Raw genomic sequence first — 13,416 nt, forward strand, 5'->3', positions numbered from 1 at the left:
GGTACTCATGTGCCTTCTTTAATCTAAGTGGGTTAGAAATGAAGTGGTGACAGCTGCAAAACTAATAGGAAGTGAAACCTCACTGAATCAATAAGGCACTTCAACACGTTTTCAACTTCTGTCGAGTCCCACTTTAAATAAGTTTAGAACAAATGACTAAAATTTGTTAGAGCAATTAAGGAACTTGGGAGTTTTTTGAAAAACTGACACAGGCAAACCCATGGGAGTTAGTTTGTTGTACAAACTGTGAGATACAAACTGACAGTCTCAGAACTGGATATATAAAGGTTAAGTGTCCAGTTTCTTCTTTGATACTACTGTAGTGAAACCTATTCATTCCTGAATTCCAAGTCTTATGCAGAACTTTCATACAATCATTTTTTTCAGTCTTGGAAGAAAAGGGAAAGAAATTACATTCTGTGTTTTCTCATGACACTGTATGTACTGTGAAGTATGATAAAACCTGGTATTTTAATGGGAAAAAACCTCCTAAGCCTTTTGTTTCATTGTGTCAGACCTTCTAAGCATTCATACTGATATTTCTCTAGTTCCTGTTTGCTAGAGATAAAAGACAGAGAACAAAAAAAAGGAAGAAAGAAAATGGAATGAGTTACACAAGTACTTTGGGAACAAAGCAAAGAAATAACCAGGTGGAGAAAAAACAGAATTTTTTTTAAAGACAAATTTTTTAGGAATGGGTTTTAACCTGGCCCTGTTATCAAGCAATCTTGGGTCATAATGTCATCAGAGTTTTTGCTGTTTTCTTCAATGAGCACAGATGACCCAATTCCTCCTTAAATTGGGCCTTTGTTCTTAAGTGCATGCTAAAATCACATTCAATACTTCGTGGGGAAATTGAGTTGGTGCAAACTGCTTTAACCTGTATGAGTAGATGATAACTGAATTCAGCATTCAGAGGAGCAAGACTGCAAATTCCTATCTAGCAACTAGATGCTATGTTAGCATGAAAGCATCTGGCCTGGAATAGAGTGTAATCAAAAAAATTACATTTCTGAGTCTTGTATCAGACCAAAGTAATTAAATATAACCTTTTTGTAATAAGCATCAAACACAAAACCAAGTACTAGAAATGGTCACTAATATAATTCCTTGCTTTCCTTGTAGTTCTGTCCCTCTTATCTTCTCCTTTCATCCACTCCCATGTTATAGTTGCTTTTTCCTCCTCATCTCCTCTCTTTTCCTTGTGTTTACATCATCCTATAGCTTTGTTCCTTGCTCTTCTTCCTTTGGTCTTCTTTTTCTCCTACTCCCTCTTCTAGCATAAAAAGTTAGGTTTTTTTACAAAGTAAAGAGAGCCATTTTTTCCCACACAAGAATAACTATCAAGTTTCTTCCCTTCATACTTAGGATCCAGTTCCAACAGATGCTGTCTGCTCTTAGTACACTGACTGATGTGGACAGTGAAGGTGCTCTTCTCAGTACTCTCAGAAAAGTTACTTTTTCTCCCCACTGTTATTTTCTGCTGATGATGCCATCACACTGACTTCCATATGTGGTTTGCTTGGCCTGGTCACTTCTCTTCACCCTCAAAAATCTGCTTTTGCTTATTACATTGGAAACAGCTCTCACAGCTTTCTAGAGAGCAAAGCACAGTACATGTGTCCCAACAGATGGAAAGGCAGGAGGAGATTACTGGCTCTGGCTATTGATCCTTGATTAAAAAGAGGAAGACTTTGCTGTTGTGGAAAGGGAAGGTTTCCAAGGGCAGCTGTCTCCAGTATAGAAGACTGTATATCTGTGCACAGGCAGAATAATTCGTGATTAGAAGGGCAAATGCAAAAACGACATATTAGGGTAAGGTGGGGCAAATGTAAGAATGGGTTGAAATGACAATCATAGTGAAGAAATATAACGAGGTAGGGGATAGTTATTGCAGGTACTGACTCATTCACAGTAAACACTTTTACTGCATGATAATTTTCACCTTTTATGTCTCAAATATTTAATGGGATCATTGAAAGATGGTTCTGAACGTTGCAACTTGCCCTCTAGGCAGATGAAACATGCAGATTGTGTCCCCACCATTGCCTTGGAATTTATTTTGAAAGTAAACTTCTGTTTTTACCAGTACTTTCTCATGGAAAGTGTCAGTCTCTTCATCCAACATCCTTTAACCTAGCATGGAGATGGAGTGGGAGGTAGATTTTTAGCCAGACAACTAGAAGACCGTGACATGGATGAGCAGAGAAACACAAAGAGGGTAATTGTTCATAGGATTTGTCTCCTTTTACCTACTACCACCCCTACATTTTTTTTCGTATATTCCTGTGCTGCTGCTAACTAGGCACCTGGCAGGGAACAAGAAAGGAAAAGGTAAGTTTCACTCCTGGCAAGAAGTGATTCTCAAAGTCATCTTTTGTCAGTAACACTTGTCTTTAAAGTTGCAGAACAACTGCAAGCAGATTTGAGTCAGAGCAACTCCTGAATCTTATTTTGGAGACCTATTTTGTTGAAGAATAATTTTAAATAATATCATCTGTTTACATGACTCAGAATATTCATAGCAACTCTAACACATCCACACTCCACATCCTGAACAGGCACAATATCGTAAGTATTAATGCCAAATAGTTTGCATATCATACGGTATAATAAGTACTCAAAAACGGTCTATCACTACTTCTGGCCTGAGTTGTCTGGGAAAACTTGCAACATTCAAAGCCGTGCAACAAAATACTTGTTTCATACAATCTGTATATTTAAACTTGCATGACTTCAGAGGTGCAGGAAAAATCTGAGTAAGATGCTATGAAATCCTGCACAACATTGCATATATAAAACTAACTTCAGTCGTTGACTCAAAATTATTTAAGAGACATTTCTCCCCTACTAACTAGATGCAGTTTCTGACTGCAAGGTAATTTAGTGGATCTCTAGGGACTTGACTTAAATTATTGCTATTCTGTGTGATGGGACTGATAAGGGACTGATGTTCCACAATACAATGAGCCTTCCAGCTTCAGGGCTGAACCCCGAGTTTGGTAATGATAGGTTTACATTCCCTGCATGTAAAAGAAGTGCAGGTATACGGTCAAAAGAAGCAGCATGCTCAGTGAGGAGCTAACAAAAGCTGGGGGGGGGGGGGAATTTTATGAACATAGATGTGTGTGAAGTCCCACCCTGGTGCTTGGCACCTTTGTCCTCTTGGGACTCAGAATCTGGAGTCCTCTTTTAGAGGTGAGTGCCAAAATCTGTTCTTTAAAACAATGAATAAAGAAAGAGTCAATGTAGCTTCTCCGGTCTGTGACTTCATTTCATGTGGCTGCTGGCCACAGCATTTTTCTTTGTGTTATTACTGGAAAATACCGAGGTCTGTGTTAAGAGACAGCCTGCCAAAGGTGTTTAAAAGGCCTATTGGGCTGTCAGCAGATAAAAAATTCCCAATAAGCAGTGTTCATTTTCTTTTAAAGTGTAGCTGGAGGAAATAGTGTCCATCTTCTCTATGCTGTTACCCAGAGGTTAGAGCATTGGCCAGGAAGTGGGAGTTCCTGGGGAGCATTCATGCCGCATCCCTGACCGCCATGCTAGACTGGGAGGAGGAAGAGCAGGAAGGAAGCAGGGAGTCACCACCTTTTCATTTGAAGTTATGACCCTGTTCAGAAAGGAGTGTAAGAGTCGAGGACAAGGGGAAGGCAGCTGAGGCAAAAGACAGAGTAAAACAAGGATGTGTCTCTCTCATCTAGTTTAATTGTTGAAAGAGAGTCCTGGGTTTTATTTACGCATTTTTGTAGTAAATAGTTTCTGGATAAAAACCAGCACTGGCTGCTACCAGAAACCATAGATTTGCCATCCTCTCCAACAGGGACACAACTTCCAACCGGTGAGGTGATGAATGCTTCCCTTCCATTTTGTGGTCCTTCTGAGCACTGGGACACTCTCCTGGCTGTTACAAAATGTTGACATAAATCCCTTTGAGCTAAAAGCCGATTCTCTCATCAGTGGGTTACTGCACTGAAGGTGAGCACACTACCAAATGCAGGCGGGCACTGAAGCCAGCTGTGGCTATAACAGAAGAACCTGACTCGTTGGGCTCGGAGAGGTTTCTCTCAGCTGGACCTCTCTTGGAGCTGCTCTACCTACTTCCTAGACCACAAGTGAGCACAAAGGGGAGACAGGTGCCAAGATGCCCAGCTTGGGGCAATTCTGGACATTTCTATCCAGAAACAGACTAACAGAGTTCAGGTGGTTGCTCAGTGTAGTTTTTTGGGTCTGAATTTTTAGTTTACTCATACTCTATCCCGGGGTCTAGCCTTTAGTCTTTCAGGCTACATTTATACAGTTAAGTGGAGTATAGTCAGAGAGTTGGCAAAGTACTGCAGGACTTTAAGTGGCCTGTAGTTCTGGTACATCATCTGGTACAGCGCTCCTCAAAGCAACCCACCCTTCAGCATAAAACTATTCCGTAGTCTTTCTGTGAGAAAGACTTGGTCTCCTAAGAAGAAGTCAGTGGCTAACTTACCCATCCCTGCTGCATTTGTGACCTCTAAGAAGGCAGGGTGGCAGAGTTTGGTGCAAACATACACACACAACCCACAGTAGGCCAGAACACATGGTAGATGTACAAACATGCTCAAAAGTAAAACAAGGCTACATTTTCTCCCACATCTTACGCTGTAGCTTGCTTGACCACTGAGGCCAGTCTGTTGGGATGATACATGAGACTGGGCTTGACACCAAGCTTGGGCCTGGGTTCAAAGACAGCAGAGGAGTAGCCTCTGGCTTTCTGGTGCCTCTCTGCAAAACAGGAGTCACAGAACTTCGCTTCCTCAGAGGGCTGCTAGGAAGAAAAACGCATTAAATGCTGTGGAGTGCCCATTTATTGCGGCAACATGCCAAAACCCAGATCTAAGAGGGGAGGGTGAACTTTTAGAAGAGAGCAATCCCATCCTAGGTATTTACTAGTTGGAATGAAATAAGCCTCAACAAAACCAGGTGTAAATAAAAGCAGTTGAAGGAATCTAATTTAAAAAGCAGTTCCTTCTAAGTTGCACAAGTTTTAGTGCGTTACTACTAGTTCTCCAGAAAGAAACTGAGCAAGCTCTGCAGTAAAGTGCTCTTTTGTGACATACAGAAACTGGAAAACACTTTTAAAAGTAAATATAATATACTTTAGATCTTATATCTTAGAAAGGACATGAATACAGCTACTTTATGTTGTATTTTAAAAAAATATTTCTGCATTTGGATATCATTTGCATATGGCTATAGAAGTTCTTATCTAGTTAAAAAAAGAGGGAAGTTGATAAATCATCAAGGAAGGAAATACTGAGGTTTAAAACAGCCACAAATTTGTTTTTCTTCAGCTTATCATTTTAAAAACTCGAATGCTGTAATTCTGGATTAGTTGCCAGATTGTTTCCTTCATAATTCTGCCTTTCTCTTATCCATTCTTCAGGGATCAAAAACAAGCATATTAACTTCAGTCAGTGAACACGCAAATCAGACAAACACATTCCCCTAACTTCAGGCTCTGATTAATTCCGCTAGTAGCCTTTGACCTTCATTTCCACAATGTCTTGCCGTACATACAGAAGCCTGACCTGGTATCGGAAAACTGCAGAGATTTGGTTTGGAAAAAATCAAGCCACCTTCATCTCCATTACCAAAGTGCTACATTAAAATCTATAAAACAAAGGGCTGAAATCTGAAGTTTAGGCCTTGGAGCCAGTTTCACAATCTGTTTCCTGTAGCCAGAGTTCATTTGCAGCCAGTGGAAAAAACAACTTCTAAAAGATAAAAGGCAGTGCTGTGACTTTCAATCAATCTTAGCATTTGGTGTGGGAATATAGCCGTACTGAAGTCTAACACCAAGGCTTCAGTTCTGATTCTGGTTCACTGTATTGATCTCGGATGTATGTAGCCATTGTCAGAGACACCCAGCAAGCGCAAACTTATGGGAAAAATGAGATCTATCCAACTTCTGAAGATCAAAATTTAGATAGAAATAAAGCAAGCATACGTGACATGCCTACTCACAGGAAAACTAGGAGACCGTAACGAGTGACGACAGAACAGGACGGGAAGCTGAAGTGGTAGCTAATGTAAAAAAAAAAAAAAAAAAAGAAAACAAAACAACATAAAAGGCACTGGCAGAATTATTTTCTTTGAACCCATCAGTTATGATGGGTGGAGGCCTTTGAGTGCTTAGAGAAGTCAAGACTCACATTTATTACAGGTAGTGATGATTTCAATAGATATATTGTTCACAAGGGTGCCAAAGGCCTAGAGGAAGCAGCTGCACGAAGCAGTCCAGGCCTGTCCACACTGCCGAACAATGGTTTGCAGACTCCTTGTAGAAAAGATTTTATGGGAAAAAGAGATTGGTCTTCCTTCAAAGGTACAGGTAATGACAGAGTGACACTTATTTTGCAAGAAACCATGCCAGAAAACAAAAGGAATGCCAGATGAAGAAACTAGATTCTTTACAAATAAAAGAGCTGTTGATGGCTGGTGTTGGTGAGCCAGCCCAAGCTCTGTTCCTGGACTCAGAAGCAGTTTCTGTGTCTTTCTGTGGTATGCAAGTAGCTTTTTCTGCATTTAACTTCAGGTTTGAATTTTAGAGTGGGAAATGTGTACATGAGAAACGTAAAATAGTTACGCAAGCCTCTATAGGCCCAATGTCCTGTTTCTAATTTACTTGCAAGCATTCTTTTGCCTTTCAGTATACTCAGAATTGTAGTTTTATGACTGCTTTAATGTGACAGCTGCAAATGGGTGATTCTGCTTTTGTCTGTGTGTTTCCCTTTCCTCTTCTCTGCCAAGAGGTGAACTGGATGAAGGAAGTGACTTGGCTGAAATTAACTTTATTAAAAAAATGCCTTTTTTTTCCTGCAAAAAGGAAGGAAGGAGACTGCACAGCCAGGGAAACAGCAATACCAGCCCATTTGGTGGCAGCCTGCACTTGATGACAGAATGGTTGAGGTTGGCAGGGACCTCTGGAGGTCGTCTGTTCCAACCCCCCTGCTCAAGCAGGGCCACCTACAGATGGTCGCCCAGGACTATGTCCAGGCGGCTTTTGAATATCTCCAAGGACGGAGACTCCACAACCTCCCTGGGCAACCTGTGCCAGTGCCTGGTCACCCTCACAGTGAAAAAGTGTTTCCTGACCTTCAGAGGGATCCATCTGTGTTTCAGTTTGTGCCCATTGCCTCTGGTCCTGTCACCGGGCACCACTGAGAAGAGCCTGGCTGCATCCTCTTTGCGCCCTCCCTTCAGGTATTTATATACATGGGTAAGATCCCCCCGAGCCTTCTCTTCTCCAGGCTCATCAGCCCCAGCATAATTTGGATTAAAAAAAACCTTGGGCTAACTTGGACAAAAAAACTGCGGAGCTGTTGCCCCATTTGAATACGCCAGAGATTTTTTCCCCCTCCTCCATTCTCAGGTGTTGAAGGCGCTGTATTTCGCTTGCACGGGCTGGTTTTTTTCCTGCTTGCTGCTGGGTTTACTCAGGCTACATCAAAGGCTTCTGTTGAAGCGTGTATCTGACAAGCCTTTGCAGCTGCTTAAAACACGTGCGTGCTTAATTTTTTGCCAATGCAAATTTCTGAAGCAAATCACTACCGGAACTGCTTTACTCCGGGCTGTTGCCAGCCATCTGCTTTTGACAACCTGTTGCGGCGGAACGCAAAAAAACAACATCAGGGGAAAAACCTCTTCAGAAACGGCAGTGCACGCTCCCTCTTACCCTCCCTCGGCAGCGTCCGGCGGCGGGGCGCGGGGCCCGCGGGTGCTGCCGGCGGCAGGCGGGGCTTCAGGCGCAGGCGCGGCTTCAGGCGCAGGCGCCCCCGGCAGAGCCCCTGCAACGCCGGGAGGCGGCAGCTACGTGCGACCGCGCCGCGCTGCCTGCCGGGACACGTAGTTCCCCTCCGCGGGCGCAGGGCCACCCTTCGGCCCGACTACGCGTCCCTGCCCCTGCCCCTGCCCCTGCCCCTGCCCCTGCCCCTGCCCCTGCCCCTGCCCCTGCCCCTGCCCCTGCCCCTGCCCCTGCCCCTGCCCCTGCCCCTGCCCCTGCCCCTGCCCCTGCCCGCCTCGATTGGGCCGCCAGCAGCGAGCGCTGAAAGGCGATTGGCTGGTGGGCGCGTCCGTCATGTGGGCTCCAGGTTTTGGGCGGGGCTAGTGCCGGCCTTTCCCTACTCCCCTGTCCCGCCCCCGGGGTGAGGGGTTCGCCGGGGGTCTGCGGCGGCTCGGCCCGGCCCGGCCCGGCCCGGCCCCGGTGGGGAGTGCTGAGGGGGCCGCCCCGCGCCGCGGCGGAGAGGCAGGGCCGGGGCCGTCCCCTTCCCTCCATGCCTGGGGCGGGGAGGAGGAGCCGCCGGCGCCGCGGGGTGGTGGCTGCCCCGCTCCCCGCCGGGAGAGGCGAAGCCCTAGCGGCTGCTGGCTCGGCAGCCCCGGCGGCGGTGGGCGGCGGTTGGCGGGGGCGCCCGCCGGGGCTGAGGGAGCTGCCGCCCGCCCTGCCCCCCATGCGGCGCAGGCAGCGGTCTCTCCGCTCGCCGCCGCGTTTGTCGTCTTTGTGGGCGGGTGGCGGCTGTCGGAAGCCCGCCATGGGGCGGCCGCGCCGGGGCTGCTGAGGCGGCGGTGGGGAAGCAGCCGGACGGCCCCATGGAGGAGCGGGAAGGCGAGGTGCGCTGGGACGGGCTGTGCAGCCGCGACGCTGCCACCCGCGCCGCCGCCTTGGACACCATCGGGCAAGCCGTGCTCCGCCGTAGCGAGACCATCGCTCCCGTGGCGGCGGTGCCGCCTACCCGGGCCGCCGACGGGCTCCTGGTTCCCGCCGCCCGCGACGGGCTGAGCGAGGTGCTGGCCCGCCTGCTGATGCTCTCCAAGCGCTGCCCCTTCCCCGACGTGAGGGAGAAGAGCGAGGCGATCCTCAGCGGGGTGCAGGTAAACGCGGCCGACCCCACCTCCGTCGTGGGACGGGGCCGGGAGAGCCCCGCGGCCGCCCCCGGGGGGCTCTCCGGGCCCCGTCCCACGCAGGGCACCCTCGGTTTTCAGCTGTGCAATGGGGTGGGCATCTGACCCCGGCCGGTCAGACTTATTCGTGCAGTAATACGTGCTAAATGCTCCCCTCTCTTTGCGAAGAAACATTTTGGACAAGCGTTATCGAAAGGCAGGGGGAAAAAGCGTCAAGTTTTTTTGACTAGGAGCCGGTGGAGAGGATTTAGCGATGAATGGCTGGAAAACAGCTGATCGCTGGGGCATCCCGAAGGAAGTGCTAAAATGACCACTTTAATGCTCTGGTTTTGGTCTGTGCGCCCAGTGTTACCAGTTGTTTTTAATACAAAAGCTGGAAAAATTTGGGTATACACATTTGAGGTTGCCAATTAAAAATATAAATCTGTATGGGAAGTTTTTGAGCTTTTAAAAGCCGTATGACCTTCAAGACTATTAAAGCAGAGCCTGTCAAAATTCCCTTTTTGTTGTTTATTGGTAAATAGTTTCTCCACTGGAACTGGTAAGATCCAAACTTTTTTTATAGCTCGTAGGCGGTCTAGCCAATAGAGGATTACATTATGCTAACAAAAATAAATGTTACTTTGTACTCTTCCACTGCTACAGTCTAATTATAGTTACTCGCATTGCAATTCTCTTGCTCACCTAAAGTTTTTGCGCAAGTCTTGAAATTCTGATGCAGGGCTTGTATCAACGGCACCAGTGGCACTGCTGAAAATACTGCTTTCTGCAGAGTAGGAAAAAGAAATTAAGGTATTTCTTTTAATCTCAAGTGAATATGTAGAGCTGTGCTTGCAGTTAGCTTTTTCTCCCTTAATATTAACAGGTTTAATATAGGGGAATCTAGGTGAAAATAAGAATACTACTAAAATAAAATATATATAAACATCATCTATCTAAAATAATATATAACATATGTATTGTATAAAACATCATATAACTATAATATATATAAAATACACATATATATGTATTAAAGGAACTTGTACATAGATCCATTTTTGCTCTGTCCTACTTTGAAGTGGTTCAAAGAAATTCTGAGTTTGGATTACTGAAGCTGAGAGAGGCTCTGTTTATTTTGTCTAACTTTTCATTAGTGTGCAATGTGATAAATGCAGTATAATTTAATTTATTTTATACAGTTTGGGCTGTATGAGGCATTTTTCGCAAAGCAGATTTTGCCCATAGAAGCTATAAACACAACATATGGTCTATAGCTTGACAGCTATACTGCTTTTCTTTAAAAACCCAAACCAGCAAAACAAAAAAAACCCCAAACAACTTGAATATTAAATTGAAAACTTAATCTGGCGCCTTTGCATCAGCATCTTCCCTGTTAAAGATTCAAAGGAGAAGTGAGCCCCATTACCAGTGAGAATGATGAGTCACTGGAATAGAATGCTAAGGGAAGACTTGCTTTTGTCAGGCACAAGTTATCAGAGTCTATTCAAAGGGCAAACAGGTGGTGATCTCTCACCTAAGTCTTGGAGGAGGCCAGAATATATGATCTGATGACTCCCTTTTAGGTTTTTATATATGAAGTTACTGGAATGTTCAACTATTAGTCTTGATTAGAAACTTTATTAGTAGCTTTTTTTAAATAGGCCAAAAAGTTCTGCCAGAAAATAAGTCCATCTTGATACAGCAAGTGCAAGTTCAAATCCCATGGTTGTAGCTGGCTTGATTAATAATAATAGATGTGAAAGATACAACAGGTATGAAACCAACTGTATACACACAAGCTGCAGTAAAGGTTTAATAACAAGTTAAGCAAAATAAAATAAAATACATTACTTTAAGAAAATCTTTAAAAGCTGCTTTTGTAACTTTTTAGGGAGTAGATCTAAGAGAGAAGTATTCTATATTCTATGAATATAGAGTGGCAAGTATTAGTTCTTACGGCTGTACTCATAAGTGAAAATTTTTGTTGTAATCTTTGGATCTGCATTTGTGGAAGAAATAATCCAATCCAAGTATTCCATTTTGGGTGCTGCGGAGTGTTGTAAGGGATGAAGCGGTTTTCTGTCAATTTCGTGGCCAAGAGGAATTTTATTCAAATACCTGTAATGAAGATAGCAGATAAATCAAAGTATTAAACTAAATATTATTATCCCATAGAACTCATGGCTTTCAGCAGTGATTCTAAAGGTAAACAGCTTAGTAACATAAAAATGTGAAATTCTATTCAGAACGGTATCAGTACTTAAAGGACTTACTTGTATTACTTTATCTCCCTGTTTTGGGATATGAAACAATCTTTAAGTCCACAGCAATATGTACCATTATGTTGTCTATTCTCTGCCAAGTTATTAAATGACATAGAGCCTGGGGCAGGAGAGGCAACTTTGAACCTAGTTCCCAGGGGAATCTTTGGTGCTGGCCTTCCTTGTCTCTCCTGTGGGATGGTTCAACTCAGACTAGTAGTCTGAGCCTGGACTGATTTATTTTTTTCTTTTTCTTTTTTTCCTCCCCATGAAATGGAGAATTGTAAAATGTGCTTTCCTCATCTTTCTGCCCGGCATCCAGGATAGGTCAATGAGGAAATAAAAGGTTTGAATTTTGCATGTGGTCTGATAGCTATATCTTTCTGGGGCTAGTGCCCTCTTGCCTATTGGGTTAATCAACAAATATTTAGGCATAAGCAACTGTGATGCTGGTGTTTTTGCAGCTTTGTGTCTGGAGCAAGTTGGTAGAATGCATTGTATGGCTGATGTAAGCTGCAGGCTTGGCAGCAGCCTGTGTCAGCATGGCATCCCTCTGAGCCTGCTTTTGTTATGGTCTTTTTTTTTTTTCTGGAGAAAAATTTCTCTGAAATGTGGTGGAATCCTAAGTGTGCAACTTTCTTCTCTACTATTAATAAATATTAATAAATAGTATTATTAATGCTACTATTAATAAATAGTATTGCTGATATCAGAATCTATAAAAATAAATTATTGCTTAATGTAAATTCCTGTTGATTTTACTTATATTCAGGATAATGAGTTTCTTAATGTAGGCTATATATATTTATATATATAATAATATATATATTTTTAGCCTAAGAGAATATATCTAATTTCTCATTTAGATTTGACAAGTTGCTTTTGTAAGAATTATTACAAAGACAGTATCGGCAAACTAGCCCTCTTTTCTAATTAAGACTTTCTTGCTTTTATTAACAAAAGCAAGGTTGCTAAAGTCACTTTGACCAAGTATCTTTAAAATATTTAAAAATATATATATTTCAATTGCTATGCTTTAACCAAGTGAAAAGAGTTTGAATGTTTGCGTATGAAAATATTTAATGAGTGGTTTTTGAGATAAAACCCCAAATATATTATCAAATTTTGATAACTTCTTGCATATGTGCACGTATTTATAGCATATTGCTTATGACCTTGCAGAATAGCGAGTCATTCCACCTAGTGTGCTAGTCTGCACACCAACACAAATATATGGGGAATGAACAGCAGTGGAAGGTCTTAACATGTGATCATTAAAAGAATTCTGTCCAGCCTCAATCAGATCAATTAGATGTATGTGACTGGAATGCAAATATAAGGTGTATGTCAGTAGCTGGAGAAGAATCATTGAAAGTATGAGATTTGCTAGTTAAAATATCTCATATTCATCCAATGTCTTTTTGGAAGACTGAGCAAGAACATACTGCTCTGCTTAGGTATGTAAATTCATAAAAATAGTCATCTTTTAGATTAACAAAGAGAATGCCTAGATGGGAGGCAGGTTCTGCAGGAGTGACCACAAGATATTAGCCTGCATAGGATAACAGATGACAGAACAGCAGAATAAAACCCACAAATGTCAAAAAGCTTAGAATTTGGCCTGTAAAGCGTGATTGGGGCGCAAATACAAGGAATAAAGAAGCTGGTCTCAGCCTCTTTGAGAAGTAATGTAATAGTAGTGAACATTTTCAATGAAGGGGAAAATTTAATAACGAAAAAAGAACTTTGCTCTCTATTGATCTCTTCATTGCTGTAAACACAAGAAACATTCAGAAAATGGGAAACTGTATGTTGCTGAAGATGCACACAAAGTGCACAAACAAAACTGGGACAGTCAAACACAGAATGAGGTGTAGCTAAAAAGGATATTGGAAGAAAGCAAGAATAAAAGATCCACAGATTAATGGATTAGCAGATAATGCTGAGGTGATTGAAATGTTCTCTGAAATGGTTAATCCAGTCAGTGTAGTTAATAGCCATGATAAAAGCGTAAATAGTACTCAGCCTAGACTAGGGGGGAAAAAGACTGTAGGCTGCTTGGATAAGCAACAGATTTTTCAGTCTGGTAGGGCCTGATGAAATTCATTCTGAAGTGCTTAACAAAAAAACCCAACTAGCTGAAGCAATCTCAGACCTGATAGTGGAGGGAAGTAGTAGACTCAAAAAGAATACTGGGATGGGATGAAAAAGAAACTGGTGGATTTTAACTTCAGCTCAAAGA

At 43.1% G+C, this 13,416-nt stretch overlaps 1 protein-coding gene across 2 annotated transcripts in view; it reads left to right on the forward strand.

Moving 5' to 3' along the window:
• Positions 1-8,619: 8,619 nt before the first annotated feature.
• SESN1 (sestrin 1) overlaps positions 8,620-13,416 on the forward strand; it is an 82,264-nt gene continuing 77,467 nt past the window's right edge. Inside the window, exon 1 of one of the 2 annotated variants that reach the window (XM_059829031.1) lies at positions 8,620-8,901. In XM_059829031.1, the coding sequence (XP_059685014.1) occupies positions 8,620-8,901 (282 nt within the window). The remainder of the gene's footprint in view (positions 8,902-13,416) is intronic. The other variant, XM_059829039.1, reaches the window with a different exon arrangement.

The sequence above is a fragment of the Gavia stellata genome, chromosome 2 (genome assembly GCF_030936135.1).
Source record: "Gavia stellata isolate bGavSte3 chromosome 2, bGavSte3.hap2, whole genome shotgun sequence".
Taxonomy (NCBI): Eukaryota; Metazoa; Chordata; class Aves; order Gaviiformes; family Gaviidae; genus Gavia; species Gavia stellata.